Genomic DNA, 21,115 nt, shown 5'->3' with positions numbered 1-21,115 from the left:
ACCGACGAAGTCTAGGTTAGAGACTAAGCCTTTAGGGTATAAGGAATAGGAATAGCAGTTATCCCTATAATTAATAGTAGAAAGATAACCCTACTAGATGCCTACTTTATCCTAGAAATGCCGATAAGTGTCTTCTTAGCTAGGCTAGGGATAACGGTAGGGATATTCTAGAACTAGCTCCTAGGATACCTTTATTTAGAACCTATAAAGGAGGTTCGTATTAAACTAACCGACTTCGAAGGTTAATTCGTAATAGGAATACTCCTATAGCATAAGCGGGTATTCGCAGTTATATAAGCGCCTAAGCCGCTAACTAGGGGGGTAGGTAACCTATAGCATCGCCGCCTTAGGCATCCTAGTCTAAAATTACTAGAGAAGCTATTAGAAGCCTGCTTAGGTACTAAGCTTTAAGGCCCTATAATATATAGCTATTAGATATACGCAATAGGGAAAGCTAAGAGGGAAGTCTTAAAAAAAACACTATCCTTAAGGCCTAAAGGTCCGGGGGTATAAGTTAGCTTCGACCTTTACCCTAGCCCTATAATAGTATATAACGGGGAAAAGAACTTCGCTCTATTTACCTATATAGATATATCTATAAGGTTCTATTACCTAATAGAAAGAAAAACGGGTATTAGGGATATCTTTAATAACTTCGTAGCGTTACTTAAGACCTAGTACGGAGTTAAAATAACTATATTAGTTACTAACGGGAAAGGGCTCTTTTAATAATAGAATAAATAGATTATATAACTAATAGAGGGATACGAGTTATATAGTTAGCCCCTTTAACGCCTACGTAAAACGGTTACGTAGAGAGATTAGGGGCAATAGTAAAGGAAAAAGTAAGGGTTATAAGGCTTAACTTAAAGCTTCTAGAAGAGCTATAGCTAGAGATATACTATATAGCGGTATACCTACTTAATATAATACCCTTCGAATTATATAATTATAGCTAGCAGAGCCTATATAAGCGTTAGTAGACCTAGATAAAAGAAAATAATCTACTATATTACTATATTAAAGATATTAAACTAGATATTATATATTTAAGGGTCTTTAGCTATATAGCGTTCCTAATAATAATTACGGTATTAGAATATATTAAGTTATATAAGACGTAATTACCCCTTAAGTAGAGAGCTTATATCGGCTACCTAGTAAGCTATAGGTCTACTTAATAATACGTCGTATAGATACTATTAATTAGATAGAATAAACTAATAGTATTAGCTAATATATAGTTTAACGAGTCTATAAGCTACGATATAAAAAGAGAAGAGTAAGCCTAGCTAGTCTAAATATATAGCTACGATATCCTTAGAGATATAGCCGTAACCGACGTTATAGATAGCGGGGAACCTAAAACCTTTAGGGTACTAAGTTTATCCGACGATAATACGGATAACGGTTAGACGCCGGAAGAAGTAATTACCCTCTTATAGGACCTATTGCCCCTATATACTCCGGAAGATTAGGGATTAAAGACGCCCTTATAAGGATTACATAGATATATATATCTTTCCCCTCTAGAAATAGTAGGCCTAGGGATAGAGATTTTAACGTTACCCCTTCTACCTAATACTATATTTAACACGGAGTTACTAAGCTCTATGCCTCCTACGCCCGCAATAGATACTATAGCTAGCAACCCCTCCTATATCTCGTTAGGGAGATAGCTTAAAGATACGATACCTATATTAATCGACTCGTCTCCTTAAGACGAACGCAATAATATACCTCTTAACCTAGGGGGTAAAGGAACGATTATAGTATAGGTTTAAGAAGATAACCCCTAGTCCGAACCCCGCACCCTTAACCTAGCGGTTAGTAGGGCCGGCTTAAGGACATTATAAATATAAGAATAACGTAGACGAAAGGATACGTTATAAGGGATTAACCTAAGCAACGTTATTAAAGGAAAACGGGCTCGTAGGCCTAAGAAATCCCTTATTAATAATATTATCGTAAAGGTAAGTAAGTATAAGCTTTACGTTAAAGATATACCGCCTCCCCCTACCTCCTTTAACGCGGTAATAGCTTTAGAATTCGTATACGAGTAGAAGGAAGCTATAGACCGCGAAATAGAGGAAAACCTAGTAAGGGGCATATAGAAGACTATCCTAAAAGCTATTATTAAATAGAAAGGTTACTTCCTAATCCCCTTACGTTAGGTCTTTATATATAAGACCGATAAATAAGGGTATATTATACGCTTTAAAGTATATATTATAGTTCGTAGAGACTTATAACCCGAAGGTAACGAGGATATATATATAGCTACCCTATAAGTACGAATATTTCGACTACTAATAGCCTTCTGCTGCCTCGAGGACTTCGAGACGGAATAATACGACGTAAAAACAGTATTTCTATACGCAATCCTACGCTAAGAAGTCTATTGCTAGCTCTACCGGGATTCTTAATGCCTAGGCTATGCCTAAAGCTATTAAAAGCACTATACGGGCTCTATATCTCTCTAAAGCTATAGTTTAAAGAGATATCTAGTTTCTTTACTAAACTAGGAGCCTAGCAGCTAGTAGAAGACGCCTACGTACTAGTCTATAAGGGCGTTATTATCTTTATCTTCGTAGATAATATCGTTATAATATATCCAAAAAGGCAAAAATAAGATTAGGAAGAGCTATATAAGGCTATTATAAAGAAATATACCGTTGCGTATATAGGAGAGCTACGCTAGTCCCTTAGTATCGAGATTATTAGGGATAGGGATCTTAAGAAGATATAGCTCTCGTAAGCTTCCTATATCTCTAAGACCGCAAAGAAATATTATATCCTTAATAATAATATCCTTCGTAAGCCTAAGATCCCGCTAATAATAGAAGAGCTTGTCCCCTACGAAAAGTAGGCCTTAAAGGAAGAGATATATAAATATCTCTCTCTAATTAGGTCGCTTATTTATCTAGCAATTTATACTAGGCTAGATATCGCATTTATAGCCGGAAAGCTAGCCTAATATAATTATAACCCCGGGCCGCGCTATAGGCACGAAGCACGTAAGTGCCTAGCTTACCTCTATTATACGAGAAACCGCTATATCTACTTTACTACGATAAACCTAATAAGGCGGCTAATATATATATCCGACTCTTATACGCCGATAACCTAGAGACTAGGAAGTCCTTATAAGGATACGTATTCCTACTCCTTAGTAGGCTAATTAACTAGAAAGCTACTAAGTAAGCTACTATAATAACGTCCTCTATAGAAGCTAAATTATTAGTACTCTTATAGATAGCTAAGGAATAGGTAGTATTTAGCCGACTAATTAAGGAGCTTAGTATTAGTATTAAAGGGACTATAGAGCTCTAATATAATAACCTTTAGACTATTAGTGTTATGCACTAGTCCCTCAGTACGGGGCTAGTACGTTAACCTTGCCGTCTGCCCGGATCCGGTGCGGGTCTAACGGGTAATAAAACGGACTGGCTACCGTACGTAGGTTTTAAACGTGTTATACGGACTAGCTACCGTACGTTGTTACGCGCGTTGAATACGGACTGGCTACCGGTCTTGCGAGTTAAAGTGAGAGTAGTAATGACTGTCTGTATTCTTCTCTGCCCGCCTAAAATCTAGCGGGTTCTCTATCCTCTATATATACCATAGCGAGCGTAAGACCTTACTCGGGGCTTTAACCGAGTAATGTCTTAACCTTGTGATCGTGCGACAGTGGTGCGGTGTCTTAGTGGCATTTCCCGGTGTTTTCCCCGGGTAGGCACGGGTATTTCTCTATAATTTCCCCGCTATGTTCTCGTGGTAACTTCTTAGGGAAATATCGGTGCAGTCCCTAAGGAACTTATTATTACTCGGGAAATTATAGTGCATTCCCCGTGCAATGTGTCCCTAGGGGAAATCTCCGTGAAATGTCCGTGCAATCCGCTTGGTTGTCGTTTCCGGGAATTCCGGGTGATTTCCCGGAGTTTGCCCGGTGGCTTCCGGGTTCCTTCTTCCGCGGGGAGCCTTAGGGAGTTAGGGGTGTCTTCCTTAGGGGAAGCAGATGTCGTTCCGGGTACCTGGATTGTCGACCGTAAGGTGTCCCGTAATAATTAGGCTTCTAACTAAATTAAGCGCGAAGCTTAAGACGAACCTTAAGCACGTTAACGTTTATAGATACTAGCTTCGTTAGGAGGTATAGTAAGATCGGATATAAGTTAGCTAGATCGTATTAGCAGATAACCTAGCTAATAATATAACGAAGGCGCTTATATACTAAAAGCATTAGAGCTTTATTAAGCAACTAGGACTAGTAATACGGCCGGAAGATATATTAAGAGATAATATATATAACTACCGTACTAAGGCGTGATATCTCCCTACTATAGCGAACCCGATAATCGCCGGATCCCGATAATAAGAGCACTACTATATATACTAAGATTAGGGGATTCTAACAGCGTAGTTAGATCTTAATTTAGTTAAGAAACTATAAAGATCTAAGGGGTAGAAGTTAGCCCTATTTACTACTAAGAAGTAAAGCTATTACTAGACTACCCCTTAATTAGAATAATACTATAGCGCTTAAACTTACGATAATCGCGATAGCTTTACTAAATTAAGACTAATTAATATAAGGAATATATTATTAGAAAGCCTACCTTTAGGATTACTTTTATCCTAAATAATAACGTCGCCGGTAAAGGTACTACGGTACCTAGGCCACCTAAAGGGATGCCCCGCTATCCCCCCTCCTTATAAGGAAGGTTATAAATATAACTTATAACTACTAGTTAAACGGTAAGAGTAGGTTATATAACCCTATTAATCGTAAGTTCGACTCCCCCTAGGGCGGAAGAGTAGGTTATATAACTACGCCCTAGGGGGGGCGCGGTTAACGAACTTAGGGGCCCGAGGAGATAGGATATATAGAGGAGGGTTCTCCTTATATCCTATCCTCTCGGGTCCCGGCTTTTGCCTTTTGCTGTATTTACCTTCCCTTTTTTTTTATAGGATATAATTAGGAGCCTCCCCTATTTTTAGACAACCTCCTTAAATAGACAATAAAGTAGCCGAATTTAATATCGGAATAACCTTATATTTATTAGACCGAACCCTCCTCTACCTATTGCCCTACTATCTAGAAGCTAGTGTAATAAGGGGGTGTATTAAGGAGAGAGAGTAGGCATAAGAGGCCACAGTCATGCTTAGTAGACCTAATAGTTATACACAAGGAAGCCTGCCTAAATAATATAACTCCCCTAGCCTAAGGATACTATATAGGCCTAACTTAGGTATAGGAATATCCTATTGCCCTCTTTTAGCTAGCTATATATAGTCACTATACCTATATAAGCCCCTCCCTTATCCTAATAGATAGACGAAGACATATATCACTAAATTCACCTTTCTATGCCCCTATTTCTTCCACTGTGCTCTTAAGCCACTACTTAAGAATCTTAGTCTATCTATTAGGATAAAGGAGGGGCTTATATAGGTATAGTAACCATATATAGCTAGCTTAAAGGGGGCATTAAGATATTCCTATACTTAAGTTAGGCCTATATTATATCCTTAGGCTAGGGGAGTTATATTGCTTAGGCAGGCCTCCTTATATATAACTATTAGGTCTACTAGGCATAACTCTAGCTTCTTATGCCTACTCCTTAACAGGACCCTAACTCGTCGATATCGTGGGCAACCCGTAGATGGAAACCGACATACATCTATGTTTGAGGCTGCCTGCGAACGATGCTGTTTTCCGGCGCAAAGATGAGCGCCGAGCTATCTAGCTGCAGAGGCGCTTAATCGATGTTGAACCGGTTGTGGCGGATAAATCGCTTCGGGTCGTCGACAAAATCGTAAATCTCTCGGCGAGAACCACCCTACATCTCCTTTAGCCGACAGTCGGGCTGGCATAGGACCTCGAGCACTTGGTTTAGCCCCGGAGAAATCGCTAACAAAAGACCTTAGAGATTCTGCATCATCAGAATGCTGTCGGGTATTCGCCGCATCAAGCATAGCGCCTCGATCTAGTGCAAAAAGTACTGCTTCAAGAAGACGTGGATCTGCTTAAAGTCTAAACCACGCATCAAGGCTCGGGCGCCCTGAAAGTGGAATACCTCATGCAGGCAGGCGTATTGGACCTCGGCCGGAATGTGTGACTCGACTTGCTGCTCGTTGATGGTGGAGTCGAGCACTCCTATTCGCTCGAGCCCGTAGATGTCTTTACGGAGGAGCTCCGTCATGAGTTGTAGAAAGCGAGTTGCTAGCTCGAGGTGGGTCTTTTCCTCATCAACCAAAAGGGACTCTGACCCTTCTTCTCGGCATTGATAAGAAAGTCGCAAAACGAGAGATGGAGGAGCCTTACCGGAGACTTGGCCGACTGCGGGACGCTTAGGACCGAGTGAAGCATGCGCAGCTAACCGTCGACGGTGCCCTGGCTAACACGGAGGATCCGCGAAAGACTTCTCGTGGAGAGGGGGTTCGCGAGGATAACAATGGAGCCAACGATGCTGCGAAACTTTTGGAGAACCCCATCTCTCATCTTAAAGCTTAAACCCGCAGTCAAGCTGGCTAGCATAGGGCGATATGTTTTGTCTAGTTCTGATTCCTGACTTAAAGTCCGATAGCGTAGCACCTCTTGCAGCCGCTCGTCTGGATTCCCGCGTTGAAATCTAGCGAGAAATTGACAGATGGTGGCAGCAAATATGAAGAGGGGAATGGCCACGTCCACCAGGCATTGCACCTGCGACGGCTCGGGCCAATCTTGGGCCAAGCGTCCCTCTTCTGGTGCTAGGACACTCTAGTCTCTGCTGATCCTCTCCAACTCATTTCGGAAGTAGAGGGCCAGGTCGCGCCTGATTGAGGCCTGAGTTATTTCCTGGAGGATTATGTCCTGGTACTTGCTCTTGATGGAGACGAATCTAAGACGAATTGGCTCCTCTGGCCGACTGGTGATGAAGAGCTGCAGCCCTAGATTCTGGTAGCTGCGAAAGATGCGCAGGACCAGCTTGGCCCTATCCGCTACGTCGCACTTATCCAAGGCATCAACAAGAAAAATGATACGTTTGCTCTGTCCGGGAGGCGAGCCTGCCAATAAGGGTTGTCGAATAAGCTTTTCAAACTGCTCTTGAGCCATTTTCTGGGGGAGAGAAGGGTCTTTGTCCATAGCGCTCTTTATATAGGGCGCAACAGCCGGTCGTCTTGTCGCTAGCTGAGAGGCCATTGTCGTGAGAAGTTTGGATGGGTTATCCCGATGCTCCTCGCCCCTCTTGAAGAAGAAGCTGGCACCTAGCTTCCCCGCTTGATCAGGGGCGTCAGCGACGGAGCGAGATATGGTACACTTGCCGGTTCCTGCCATGCCGTTTAACCAGAAAACTGACTCGGCGTCTGGATCTCCGGCCTGTGCCATAATCTCATCGAGGAGCTCGACGCGAGTATTTGGCAGGCACCTCGGATTGTGCTCGTCGGCGTAAGATATAAAGGCGGCTTGGGGGGCAACTGGCAGGCGCTCTAATACCGTCTTCTGGTTGTCATCGAGCACTGCCTGGCTAGAGAGTCGAGAGTTGATGAGCCGATAGAGGAGATAGCATGAGGAGCACGACGTATCTCACCGCAAAATCTCAACCTCCTTCTTGGTTCCGCTCGTCGCCGTTCCGAGGCCTCGGAGGTCCTCGTCAACTTATAGTCGGTTAACAGCGCCGACGCCAGTACGCGAGATATAGAAAGGTCTAACTCTAGTCGAGCAGCTGGCCAATGCCCTTGCCAGCTTCCACCTGGTCCGGCATCATCTCTTAGATCAGCTCCTTCGCATCCGCGGCAGCTTCCATAGCTGCGTAGCCCTGCCACTTCTTGAACCAATGCATGTCGGCATAGTCGCATATGCCACGCACTACGATGCATGGGAAGTTGTTTATCAAGCCCGCTGCCTCCATCTCAAAGCACAGGACGTTTAATTCCTTGGCCAGAAGATCCCGAATCTCTGCGTTCTCTATGAAGTTGTCGGCCGATGCGATGAGGCCGTAGTGGACAGTCGGGTCGTCGTCGGACGACCGCCGTGGACGAGTCCCCCTGGTATTGGGATCCACGGCTTGCGTAGAGTCTGTCCGTCTCTGGGCCCGGCCGGCTGTATTCCCTCCGCATCCTCGGCCTTTGCTGGAATATCTCCTCAATGGTCCTATTGATGGTGTTGCCCTTTCTATTATGTCTTATGTGGATCCCGGGCGCTGCGCTTAGGAGGGCATCGGGCGGTCGACTCAAGTATCGCATGCTCTGGAACCTTTTTGCCTGCATTGTCCTCGCGTGGTCATACTGGATCACGCCGCCGGGGTTGCGGCTCTCGGGATGGAAGCTCGGCGTGCTGACAACGACATCTCCAAGGCGAATATCATGATCCTCACTAGGTGCGCCGCCTCCGATGCCCACCATGAGACAGGCTCGGACGTTGGGGAAGGTGTGCCTCATGTCCTTGGCCACCCTCGCCGCAGCCGCAACGCCGTGCTCTCCCGAAGGCAGGACCGCCATAACCACGTTGTGCTTGCCAATCCTGCCTAACGTATAGTGGTTCTCGTCGTGGCGATGAATTCTACATCGGCGGCTCGTGCTCGTCGTCGAGAAACTCTTGTGCAGCGGCGTATTCGACATCGATGGCGCTGATCCATCCGATGGTATAGCTGTTTGGATCTGACATGATTGCTCCTGTCTGTTGCTTGTATATACTTTCCGCGTTGATGTCTGGTCGATAATCATCGGCGGAAGGGGACGAGACGAGACGAACAGACCGAGCCTCCGCCGTCTCCAAGTACGAACGGGATATAATTGCCCTGACTTCCGTGGCCGCTTGGTTGAGCCGCTCAGCTGACAGGGATCATCTAGGCAGCCATGCCTCTGTTATTAGTCCGTAGGCTGAAACAGGCGACGAATAGCGAGCTTTGGATGAGCACAAAGTCAGCGAGAACGAGAGTGGCATTAGGTCGCCCTTCCACTTGCTTTGCTTGGAGGCATAAGGTTGAGCCACCCATGCATGACTTTGATGGGAAACCACCACCAAGTTCTGATCTGGATAATCATGAGCACGGCAATGTGTTCAAATCCTAACTCCCACGCCAATGCGGTCGTCAGCGGAGCGGATGGAACCTTCATGTTGGTCACTGTGGCCGCCTCCACAAGAACGACCCTGGTATCAATCATGCGTCATGGTTTTACCCGTTCATTGGTCAATCTCCTCGCGCAACAGCAACAGCACAAGTCCGCCATAGTAGAATTGGGAACCACTCACTCCCATTGGCAAAGACGAAAGACCCTGACGGGAGCAACCCCGCTCCATGGCACGACGCAAACGTCTCCAGGTAACGTTGTGCTACGTGCCGCCTGCAGGCCGCGGCTATAAGTGGCCATTCCCCTCAGCAAGACTTCGGTATCACCTCATGGTGCATATCGTAGGGGAAGTCATCATGCTTGGACCCACGGTTGTGACAAGCCTCTTCATCGTCGGCAGTGCTTTCAAAGAAGCGGCGACTTCCAAAGGACCCTCTGCGCAGCCCATCACGTCGGCGCCAGGCCAGAGGGGCGTCATCCCTCACTGGGACTTGCAGTCTTCGTCCCTTGTCGAGAAGGACCTCGCCCGGGTGTCCGAGCCTGGCCATGATACTTCGGCATGGTACCGCATCGGGACTTCGCGATGTACAATCATGGGGTGCCTGTTGGCTGCCGGCATCTACAACGACACGGACCTTTGGTACTCTGACAACCTCAGTAAGTTCGACGCGCGCCAGTTCTCGGTGCCATGGGTCTATAGAAACGAGTTTTCGCTCGCGGCCAAGGACGGCCAGCACTTTATGCTAGAAACGCACGGCATCACGTCGAGGGCGGACATCTTTCTCAACGGCAAACAGGTCGCCCTTCACAAGTGTCAGGCTGGCTCATACGGGGGCCACACGTACGACATTACCAGCCTGGTGGAGGATGACAACGCCCTCGTCATCAACGCTCATCCCGCTGATTTCAACTACGATCTCGTCCAGGGCTTTGTCGACTGGAACCCGCCTCCGCCGGACAATGGCTCAGGTGTTTGGCGGGACATAGCCGTCAAACAAACCGGTCCTGTGTCCATGGGCCGTGTGAGTGTGTCGATAGACATGGAGCCACCCGTGGAAAAGAGTCCTGCCAAGGTTATTGTGCGCGCCATGGCACAGAACTTGGAGGATCATGCGGTGCAGCTCAAGGTCAAGTCGACTGTCACGGGCCCTTCTGGCTACGGCGAGTTGTCGAGTTGCCAGGATGCAGTGGTGAATTTCGGTCCCGGAGAATCGCAACCTGTCGAGATAGCTCATATGATCGACAAGCCGAGGGTATGGTGGCCGAAGCAATGGGGCGAGCAACCTTTGTACGAGACTAAAATGACCTTTATGGTCGACTCAAAGGTCTCGGACGTGTCCCGTCAATCATTCGGAATCCGAACCGTGACATCAAAAGTAAACGGCCACAACGACACCATGTTTACGGTCAACGGCCACCCGTTCCAGGTCATTGGAGGTGGCTACACTGCCGACCAGTTCTTCCGCTGGGACAGAGAGAGATTCCTGGCGATTGCAAAGTACAGCCTCGACATGGGTCTCAACACCATCCGATTGGAGGGCATGATGGAGCATCCCGAGCTGTACGAGACTGCCGACGAGCTGGGAATCATGATCATTGCCGGTTGGGTCTGCTGCTCCAAGTGGGAAGCGTGGAAGCACAACCACGACCTGCAGCTCGACCCTGTTCCGTATTGGGTTGAGAATGATTATCAGACGGCAAACGCCAGCATGATGCACGAAGCGGCGATGCTTCAGCCCCATCCAAGCGTGATGGCCTTCCTCGTCGGGAGCGACTCCTGGCCCAACGACAGAGCTACACGCATCTACGTTGATGCGTTGAGAAATGCGCATTGGCAGACCCCAATCATTGCGTCGGCAGCCAGGCGGGGGTATCCGGAGATCCTTGGACCCAGCGGCATGAAAATGGATGGGCCGTACGACTGGGTCCCTCCCAACTACTGGTTCGATACGGAACCTTCCAAGGACCGGCTGGGCGCTGCTTTCGGGTTTGGGTCCGAGCTGGGCGCTGGCGTGGGAACCCCTGAGCTGGGGAGCCTGAGGAAGTTTCTCTCCCAGGGCGACATGAACGATCTCTGGGCGCGGCCCGACAAGGACTTGTTCCACATGTCTTCCAACAGGTCGTCGTTCCGGAACCGCAAGATCTATAACCAGGCCCTTTTCCAGAGATACGGTCCTCCGAAATCGTTGGACGACTACCTGCTCAAGGCTCAGATGATGGACTATGAAGCGACCCGGGCGCAGCACGAGGGCTACTCGTCACGATGGAACGCCAACCGACCGGCAACGGGCACGATCTACTGGATGCTCAACAACGCCTGGCCCGGCCTTCACTGGAACCTATTTGACAGCTACATGCACCCGGCAGGATCATACTTTGGCACGAAGATGGGGTGCAGGATCGAGCACGTCGCGTACGACTACGTCGATCAGACTGTCTGGCTCATCAACCACTCCCTGGTCCAACGAGGCAAGCGCAAGATTGTCGTTGAGCTGATCGATCTTGACGGTAATATACTGTCTACGCAGAGTTTCCATGCTCGCACCCAGGCAAACACAGCTGAACGAGCCGGAAAGGTATCCAAAGTGAGCAAGGTTAGCAATGTTGGTTTCCTGCGCTTGATTCTGTTCGACGAGCAAGGCGTCACTGTAAGTCGCAACGTGTACTGGCTTTCCAATTCTATCGACGCGCTGAGCTGGAAAAACTCGACTTGGTATCACACCCCAGTGTCGGAGTTCGCGGACTTGACTGCTCTCAGCAGCATGAAGACGGCAACTGTCACCCTGCGCCCATCGTGCTCGAGTTCTGGCTCAGGTGACTCTGCCCAGAAGTCGCAGCTTCTGGAGCTTGAGAATCAGTCCTCGACCCCCGCCTTCTTCATTCGCCTCAATCTAGTCGACGAAGCGGGAGTGGATGTAAATCCCGTGCAGTGGTCAGACAACTATGTCACTCTGTGGCCAAATGAGAAACTCCAGCTCCTAGTTGGCTACTCCGACATGGAAGTTGAAGGCGGCAAGGTGACAATAAGTGGAGGAAACATAAAACCTTCCGAAATTTTGCTTGGGGGGTGCAACAAGTGACGCTTTGCTCGCAGATATTAATGCACGCTGACTTGTGTGAAGCTACTACATGCTGTGGGAATCATCATCTGACTTAACTATTGGGAAGCCAAATCGTATATGCACCTTTTAATGTCGAGTTTGGCTCCATGCTGCAGACACCCAAGCTTTTACGCCAAAGGCTACGATACCAGGCAGAACGTTAGTGATGAGGATGGGAAAACTCAGCACTGTGAATTGAGTCATATTCGACACAGGAGGCTCTTTATCTCATGATGAAGCTTGAGTAAATTTTGCAAGATCGGTGGTGCGACTGCAGAAGACAGATGTAAGTAGAGGCAACAAGCAAAGGACCACGATGGACGTGTAGGGCAAGGAATTTTGATTAACGAGCCAAGTATCACAAAACACTGTCAGGGAGGAAACTGTATGCAGTGTGCCTAGACGCGAGTTGGCCATTAGAGGCTCTCTCGACCCCTTTCCCGCACTCAAAGGTACCGTCGGGGTCCATGGCCTGAGGACTCCCATGGAAGGTGTGCAGCGTGCGGAGCGTACCAAATCGTGGACGAGGGCGGCGACAAGTTGTCTCCCGGTGTGTTCAGGGCAGGCCAAGGAGAATTGACGGCCGCTTCTTCGCCATAGAGTCTGAGCTTGCGCTCTATATTCGCGTATGTGGTTGAGATTAAAAGATTTCCAGATTCTCCGCTTGGGATGCATTCGAAGGGCTGTAAGCTCTTCGGACGAAGTTTTGCCCTTATTCATGGGGCCTTGCTGTGCAGTCATGCTCAATCACTTGGCTCCTCGTCAATCCTCTCCCCGGAGGTGCTGGTCCACGGCTCAAAAAGCTGCGCCCCCTTCATCAATCCGCCAACGGTCTCCCATAGAGTCAAAAAGGCAAACAGCGCCATGACCACGGCCATGAATTCCGTCGCGTTCAGGTGACGCACTGTTGCCGACAAGATGACGAGGATAATGGCTACAACCAGCCGCATGCCGATTCTTACGTACTTGGGCATGACCAGCACATTCTCGTCCTCTGATCGAAAGAGCATTCCGAAAATCCATAGGCAAAAGAGACCGACACCAAGACCGCCGCCCAGCAGCCAGCGCTCGCCGTCGTTGAACTCGTGCAGCTTGGTGCTGATGGCGCCAACGTGCCCGCCGATGAGCAGCGACGCGGACAACGGAATGTGAAGAGAGAAGAAGGCAAATGCCGTCCAGACCGAGCGTCGTATTGGATGTGTCGCTTCTAGGCTGCCGTCTCCGCTGACATAGAGCCAATTGAGGCAGAAGGCGATGATGAGGGTGAAGACGGCCTTGACGTATCCGCTCGTGAGACCGACTCCGGCCGGGTCCCCGACAATGACGCTGTAGACAAACTCGCCCAAGATGATGATGAAGAAGGCCGCCATGCGGTCAATCTCATGGGCAATATCTACCGCGGTGCTGTACTTGAGCCTCAGGCGTTGCTTGATCCAGGGACTCAAAGCGAGGGCCCACGTGCCCTCACTATAGAAGATAATGACGACGGTGACGGCTGCCTTGGCTTGAATGCTAACGTTCTCGAGGAAGAGCGGCGCCGTTAAGACGAGGCCGACAGTCATGAAGCCCGCCATGATGCGCGACTGGATGCGGTGGTGGTGGCTCGCGAAGGAGCTGATGACAAAAACCGACAAGGTCGTGAAGCGGGCAACGACGTAGGCACCGACCGTAGTGCGAAGGGCACTGAGGTCCTCGTCAACGAGGCGAGCGTTATTTGCGTAGAGCACAAGGAGCGCCATGATCCAGAGGATGATGAGACGCTGTGGAAGGTCATCCGTGTAGTAAGAGTTCATCAACTCCCGCGTGTCTGACCATATATGCCACGCAGGCGTGAAAATGAGGAGGAACTTGGCTAGATGAGCTCCGTCGGGATGCTCGGCGAGGTCATCGCTGAAGTTGGCAACAATGGCGACGTCTGGTGAGGCGCGACGAGGACGGCACAAATCGGGTCAGATTATTGCGAATGTGGCTTTGGCGCGGAGGAAAGAAACGGCAAGCAGGGACATGCCATGTCCCTGGACCTTTACTCACAGAGCAAGTCGAGGAACAGCTCGAAACGGCCGGCCTGCCGCTCCTCATCGCTCGCCTTGTAGAGGCGGCCGTCGTAGAACCACTGCAGCGCTTTGGGGCGCTTGACGACATACCGCGACCCCTTGGAGCCCTGTTGGAGCTCATCGAAGTTCATGGTAGCAGACCAGAGGACTCTTCGTATAATAGTGCGCACCCAGAGTCAGATCGAGTATCGACTCCTGTCAAGCGAAAAGACGGGAGAGACTGTACAGAAGCGGGAGAAGGGGAGAGGGAATGCGGGAAAATTTGCCGCCTGAGCTGGACCAATCGAAGTGATGAGAGTGTCATAACTCTAAAGTTTAAGCTTAGGGCTCTCAGACTTGACTGCCGACGGGCCTGAGAGCCAGGCTGAAGCGAGACTTGACTGTTTCGGTCTTTTGGTAGCGCTTTTGCTTTTGTCTTGGTTGATCAGCTCCACCAACCGCCGGCTGGTACGGAATCACAGATCATTGGCCGGGTAGTCGATCAGATGAGCCCAGGCTAAGAGCTAAAACCTGCCTGCGGACTGCTACTTAGCCCGAAAGCAAGAGAATATGGTGCTCGGTTCAAATTCTCCCGGTTTCGTGTTCTACAAGCCTAGTGCGATGCGAAAAGGAGTATCCTCGTTTCCGCACATTTGGGGCAAGGCAAGTAAGTATTCGACCCTCCCAGTCAGAGACAGCTACTTCGACAGCATCAGTGATGCTGAGAGGCTGAAATGGGCGTTCCGGAAGGCTCTTCAACAGGATTGGATTCTGGTACAAAAGGCATTCGCCCCTCCTGAAGAAGTGCACGTTCCTACTTGTCAGCTCGTCGATGAGCCACGGGATGTTGCTCAGCTGGAGCACGCTTGAGGTAATGGCTAGCGCAAGCCGGACTCTTTGTGCCAAAGATGGCAACGGTGGCAGTTCCTTTTTGTGCTCTAGGACATCGCGAAGAGTGACGACAGACCAGATATCACTATCGCCTGTCGTTCCTATCGGGAATACCTGGAAGTGACGGTTGGTGCATGCTCCATCAGTCAAGTGCCCGTAGCAGGCTGGTTGTGCTTGCTGCATCTGTTGCATCCGGACTACAAGTAGCTGCATGTACCGTGCTTTTGGTATCCGGATCGTGGCTTGGAAGGATCAATGAGAGAGATCGTCTGAGTCCATGCGAAGGAGACGTCCCTTTTTTCTTCGTCTTGCTGGTGACTGGAGTCAACGTGGGCGGTGGCGTTCTCAGTGACGGCGCCGTCTTGATATTGACCTCGTCCCAGAGCCGCTTTCTCGCTGGACCATCAGCTACCTCAAAGGATATGGCGATTGTAAAGTGTATCTCGCTCAAGACCTTCTCGTCTTCGTCCCCGTACCCGACATCGATGGACCGTGACGCTAGCTCAAGGCTGACATCGTGCAAGTCGCTGCATTGGAAGCTGGAGCGGAGAGCTCGATAGATGCTCGTCAAAAGGTCTCGCAAAATTGTGAAAACTCTGCCACGGGACCGCTTCCGTCAGGTAGGCTCCAGGGTGACACTTAGGCGCGCCAGTTCCTCAAGATCGCTAATGCCCCTGAAGATGATGCCGAGGGAGTCCTAGTAGTCTTTTCTATTCGAGCGGTGCAGGAACTTCTTGAACTCGTGTGTCATTCGTCCCCAATTCATCCACTCGACCTAAGCAGTTTCAATTAGCAGTTGCCATGGTAAAGGACTGGTCAGGCTCACCTGTCCGTCGCGCGTGACCTTGACGCTGAGTCGTCCTGTCACACTTTCGAGTGCTTCTCCAACCTGCAACACCGTCCTCTCAAATCAGTCGTAGGAGTTCCAGAGCCTCCGCCGGATCCTGTTGTTTGTCTCCGTTGTCTGCCATATCAGTCCAAATGGCTGCTGCAAACATCAACTCGGTATCTCGCCATGGCACGACGTCCACCAGCCGCTGGTTGCAGACATTGTACAACTTTGACCGCTCCGTGGTAAGTTGTCGATTCAGGCTCTTCAGCTCCGAGGGAGTCTTGCCCCAATCAGCCAGGAAACTGCTGTACGCCTCTAGGGCTTTGACGACGAGGGGGATCGCTCTCAACACGATGCCGGCGACCTCGAAACCAGACATGCCGAGATATGCCCCTCTTCTGTTTCCGTGGCTTTGTTCAGATATCCAAGTAAAGGCACCTTAGCCAGCCGTTGATCATGATCACTTGAAGCTATCAGTCCTCAGCGATCCGCATTGAATCCTTTACTTATTACCCCGCCCGCAGTTAATCTTGGCCAGCTGGTAACACCTGACTGTGCTCTATAAGCTGGTCTCTATTGGCGGATTCAAGAGTGGCAAACTGAGATATATTCGACACTCAAGAAAGCTTGACGCGAAAACAGCTCGTGCAGGCTGCACTCACAGCCATCCGGGCTCCAGGTTTGTTGGACCCGGCTCAGATCACATGAACCACGACCAGGGAACAGGGGCATTTTCTCGCAATTTCCAGGCCGTTTTGCAGTCTTTCCGGAGTCTTACCGGGTCTCTTATCGGCCATGATGACTCTACTGATCTGCGTCGGCTTCTACCGAGATTTGAGGACGAGACCGCCCGCTTCAAAATGTGGTCTGGGAGTCTAGGAGCGCACCAAAGCGGACGGGCCTCACTCGATCATCGACTAAGAGAGACACCTCATCTACGCGAACAGGTCATATACCTTCTCCAGGATTTTCCTCAAACCCTGCTGGATACCCTCACGCTCCTCTACCACGAGCAACCCTACTGGCAGAAATTCCAGGCCAGCGAGCACGAATTGGTGTTCTCAAAGGGTGACTTGAATGACAGCGATGACAGCAGATTCTCGGACTCCGACAATGATTATGCATCTCCAGGGGAGAGCCTTTCGACAATTTGCACTGATGTAGGAGAGGCGACCGACTGTCTGCTGCGGCTCTCCGTTGCCATCGCGAATCCGGCGCCGCACGAAAGGGCCCACAGACTCGGCACCTGCCCTCTCGAGGATATTTCCTTCTACGAGAAGCACGATATCAGGAACGCCCAAGATAAATTCCCCAACATGAGTACGGAGCTGGCCGAGATCCTGGGAAAGCCTATCACCCGGCGCCGACAGTACTTCAAGTACCGCAAAACACACATGCCGAGCTCCCTTCAGGCTTAGGCATTGGGGTTTTTATTGGCGACGACGACTTCACAGAGATGGTCCCAAAGACCGAGGCCTCGTCATTACCAGAAAGCCCGAAGAACCTCGCAAACGTCGATCCCGGAGTTGATGTGATCGATGAGCATGGCCGGTCCGAAATGGGCATGTCGCAAACTTCGTATGATACCTGGTCTAGCTTCCTTGCGGAAGTAAGGGATGGTACGCAAATACAGCCTCCGCCTCCGTTAGAAGTGCCGCGTTTGCCTCTGGCCACGAGACGCAGAAGTTTGGAGTGCCCGTTCTGGTACGGGGTGGTCTCCGCCCGTAGCTGGGAGGGATGGAAGTAAGTGTCTCTCGTCAGGTTTCGTCCGTCTCTTCATGCTCTGACTTCCCATGTACAGACGCCATGTCTTTGAAGACCTACGACCCTACACCCGTCTCTTCCAAGGCTGCACTATATCAAACATGAACTTTTGATAGTCGCGACCAGTAACAGGCGCACGTTTCACAATACCACTGGCGGTCATGGTCTTGTCCCTTCAAGTGCGACGGTGCTTTGCCGTCCGCAACGGAGCTCGGACATCACTTGGGCTATCGGCATCTGTCTGGTGCCCCAGACGAGCAGCTGAGCACCGCGATAGCCCTCGGTGAGGGGGCCGCCTCAAAGTATGCCGACAACAAGTGTCCCATGTGCTTGAATACCATGTCGGGATTAAAGCCATATATCAGGCACGTCGGCCGCCACCTGGAGCAGTTGGCTTTATATGCCCTCCTGAGCATTGGCCCAGGAGAAGCCGTGTTTCCAATTGACGGCTCAAATCCTGGGGCAGATGGCGTGGCAAAGGATCCGGTCGCGAGTGAGAACAAATTATGCAGGTTCACCGGTGCTGTAGGTCGGAGTTTTACGTTACCGCTGCAGGTGTGTCGAACCTGGAAGGTACGTGAAAGCAAGTATTATGTATTGGAACTTGCTTGAGACGGCTAACCAGGGATTCATCTTGTATGGTATGAAAGGTCTCATCAAGAAGGTTGTTGTCAGTATCAATGCTCTTCGTCCAGCGGTTGAAGCAGACCTTTACGACCTCGTTGGTCCCGATGGCATCATCCTTCCAAGTGATTGGGAGACGATTGAGCCTGGCTGGTCTATCGCCATGTCGCTGTGGCCCTTGGCCCTGGGTCAACATGGCGATGGCTATACTCGGAGTATTCCCACCCCGTCGCTGCCAGGAATGGTGCCGCCGCCGCCACCAGCTCCCCGAGTTGCCAAGCCCGTGGCCCCCACTGGAGGCATGAAGGAGTCGACTCAGAACATTTAGCATCCATGGACGAAGATGTAGTCGATTATCGTTAAGCTCCCGGTCATTGCTTGAGCGCGGGAAACGCGAAGCGAGCGAAAGATGATGTATCAGGCCGCGATCATAGCAGCGGATTCATTAACGAGGGGGCCGACTGGAATCGCGCTGTCAACTCAACTTGCATATACGGAACTATTAATCATTAATTTACAAACTCAACTGGCGAGATAATGATGTGTGAGAGTTACAAGATTGTCCATTTCATTGGCTCGTCGCCATTCAATCCTGAAGCAAGCAGTCAGCCACACGCCCAACGAAGGTATAAGCTTCCCCTGCTCGGTGCCACAATATAACTACGGAGTTGCGCACAGGGCTTCAATCGTTGATCGTGGCTATGATAGAGCCTCAAGCAAATTAATGGGGGGGGGGCAAGAGAAGTACCGACGAGTGCAAGACCTCGAAATACAGTAATTTGCCTTGAACCCTGGCTCAGGAGCTGGAGCATTTTGACCTTTGTACATTCTGGTCACCAGACAACGGCACTCTTGAAATAATTTTGCCGCTCGAGGTAATTAGAAATAGGGATGTGTTTAAATAAAACGAGCAATTTATCGTTCCGACACGCCTTCTTTCAAATATAGCAGAGTGTAGAATTCAAACTGCTGCCGTATTGGCTTCCATTACGCTATGTCGGTTTTTACGCGAATTCCGTTGACCTGCCGCGTTCAATCACCGATCACGAGTGGATTACGCATGCACCTTGGGTTGCTGGCGGACTCTGACTCTGCTTATCTCGGCACCCCTGGCCACCTCTTGGTGGGCAAGGGTGACACTTCATACGAGCCATATGTTGATTCAATGAGGCAACTGATCGTGTATTCTCTCTTTGATGGCTTTGGGCCGGGCATCTATCTATCTGCAACGTGATGGCTTGCACAGCCATCATGTCCGAGTCCTTGCAGGGTAGGGCAGCCATCTCAAGAAGATGGTGTGAAGCAGTCCCTTCCGGCTCGTCGTGAGTCCCACAGGCAATGCTCGTCCTGGGCCGCAATGGCAAGGGGGAAGTTATTGTTGGATCCACCTGTGCACTAGGCACCGATCGCGCACGTATAACTAATCGACCGCGCTAGTCACGTGCGAGTAAGAGGTGAGACACAGGGAGGAAGGTCTTTGCACACAGTTTGTATGGGACACGTTTCCCTAGTTACACAAGATATAACCAATTGAACCAGTTCGAATAACCTCACTGCAGTGAAGAGCCTGTCCACACTGATCAGTGTCGCCCGGCAAAGGTGACACAGAACAGCAAGACGGAAGAGAGCTAACCTATCGTCACGCTCTGCAAAGCGAGCTCCCTGACGGTAGGATAGTTGCTACAACGCGCGGATTGCTACGAAGACTCTGCATCAGAGCCCACTCTAGTTATCCAACCGTGCCTAAGCTTTGCTGTCATCAGCGACCCTTAGGCGTGCCCTATCGCACATTGATAACCTCATTGACACCCTGTGCCCTGTTTCTCAGCACACAGCCTGTCAATATGTCTGACAATTCATCTGCCGCACTAGCCCGGCAACAGCCCAGGATACCCCGGCCAACGTGTCTCTCGAAGACAGGCAACTCGTTGAACGGAACCTGACGATCGTGGAGCTCCCTTCACTCCCGATCAGGCATTTCGACGCGGATTTCCTCAACGAACCTATCACCCAGAGCTCCTCCCTTGTCCACCGCAACAGCTTCTTCTTAGGCTGTGTGGCAACATACACGGTGGATAAACGTAACCACGGAATTGCCCTGCTTGGGGATCTGTATAACGACTTCACGGGATGGAGCTATGATGACTTCGAACTAATCAACCCACGCCTTAGATCAAGACTCCGGACGCTTCTCAGAATTAGGGGGATCTATATGGGCAAGGCCAACTCTAGCATCTCTCGAGCTTTATGTGGCCTTCTAACAAGTAACGAACTTCCTGAATGGGATGAGAACGAGTTGCTTGGTCAAGAGGTTGCTGAAAACACCGTGGCATATAAGGTGAAACAGAAGCTGCTCCAAGGAACTGTTAAAGCGGCTATATCGTCACCGGCACCGGTAGTAATCCAGCAGCCAACTATTACCCGACCGGCGGAACCGGAATCCCTCAGATCATTGAGACCCATCAACCCGCTCAGCAAGAGCCTCAGCATCAATGGCGCGAATCCCCTCGGTATCAGCAGACGCTCCCGTACGGACTACCAACTTCCGAGATGCATACACGAGCATTCCACCTGTTCGATTCGAGAACGAGGAAGTTGAGGCCGATCTCACGATTAGATTCATTAAGATATGGGACAAGAAACTAGCCTATACCGGCGAACCATACGATATCTTCGATGACAAGATCCGGAAATTCATGAGCGTGTGCCGTCAAGCAAACATTCCTCCGTCTAAATTCCATGGTGTTTTCCCTTCGATTCTGGCCAAGGAAGCTCAGTCCTTCTTTCTACACGAAATCAGCACTGATTTAACCTTC

General features: G+C 49.8%; 6 protein-coding genes across 6 annotated transcripts; 2 read left to right on the top strand and 4 right to left on the bottom strand.

The window, feature by feature from the left end:
- Nucleotides 1-5,987: 5,987 nt before the first annotated feature.
- On the bottom strand, nt 5,988-6,203 carry HRG_10541 (uncharacterized protein; the record flags this gene model as incomplete). The annotated part of the gene is made up of 1 exon (XM_044869012.1): nt 5,988-6,203. The coding sequence occupies one exon, from the start codon at nt 6,201-6,203 to the stop codon at nt 5,988-5,990; it is 216 nt and encodes a 71-aa protein (XP_044715754.1).
- A 557-nt stretch (nt 6,204-6,760) lies between these two features.
- On the bottom strand, nt 6,761-8,601 carry HRG_10540 (phosphorylase superfamily domain-containing protein; the record flags this gene model as incomplete). Its single annotated transcript, XM_044869011.1, has 5 exons — nt 6,761-7,099; nt 7,151-7,508; nt 7,572-7,591; nt 7,851-8,028; nt 8,081-8,601. The coding sequence occupies 5 exons, from the start codon at nt 8,599-8,601 to the stop codon at nt 6,761-6,763; spliced, it is 1,416 nt and encodes a 471-aa protein (XP_044715753.1).
- Nucleotides 8,602-9,410: 809 nt separating this feature from the next.
- On the top strand, nt 9,411-12,134 carry HRG_10539 (glycosyl hydrolases family 2 domain-containing protein; the record flags this gene model as incomplete). Its single annotated transcript, XM_044869010.1, has 1 exon — nt 9,411-12,134. The coding sequence occupies one exon, from the start codon at nt 9,411-9,413 to the stop codon at nt 12,132-12,134; it is 2,724 nt and encodes a 907-aa protein (XP_044715752.1).
- A 764-nt stretch (nt 12,135-12,898) lies between these two features.
- Nucleotides 12,899-14,340, bottom strand: HRG_10538 (bacterial low temperature requirement A protein (LtrA) domain-containing protein; the record flags this gene model as incomplete). The annotated part of the gene is made up of 2 exons (XM_044869009.1): nt 12,899-14,070; nt 14,187-14,340. 2 exons carry the CDS (start codon nt 14,338-14,340, stop codon nt 12,899-12,901), a joined length of 1,326 nt encoding a protein of 441 aa, XP_044715751.1.
- Nucleotides 14,341-15,776: 1,436 nt separating this feature from the next.
- Nucleotides 15,777-16,290, bottom strand: HRG_10537 (uncharacterized protein; the record flags this gene model as incomplete). The annotated part of the gene is made up of 3 exons (XM_044869008.1): nt 15,777-15,854; nt 15,906-15,930; nt 16,136-16,290. 3 exons carry the CDS (start codon nt 16,288-16,290, stop codon nt 15,777-15,779), a joined length of 258 nt encoding a protein of 85 aa, XP_044715750.1.
- Nucleotides 16,291-16,615: 325 nt separating this feature from the next.
- Nucleotides 16,616-17,329, top strand: HRG_10536 (uncharacterized protein; the record flags this gene model as incomplete). The annotated part of the gene is made up of 1 exon (XM_044869007.1): nt 16,616-17,329. The coding sequence occupies one exon, from the start codon at nt 16,616-16,618 to the stop codon at nt 17,327-17,329; it is 714 nt and encodes a 237-aa protein (XP_044715749.1).
- Nucleotides 17,330-21,115: the final 3,786 nt, after the last annotated feature.

The sequence above is a fragment of the Hirsutella rhossiliensis genome, assembly GCF_020360975.1.
Source record: "Hirsutella rhossiliensis strain HR02 chromosome Unknown scaffold00016, whole genome shotgun sequence".
In the NCBI taxonomy this organism is placed as follows: domain Eukaryota; kingdom Fungi; phylum Ascomycota; class Sordariomycetes; order Hypocreales; family Ophiocordycipitaceae; genus Hirsutella; species Hirsutella rhossiliensis.
This window is presented reverse-complemented; position numbering and strand designations above follow the sequence as displayed.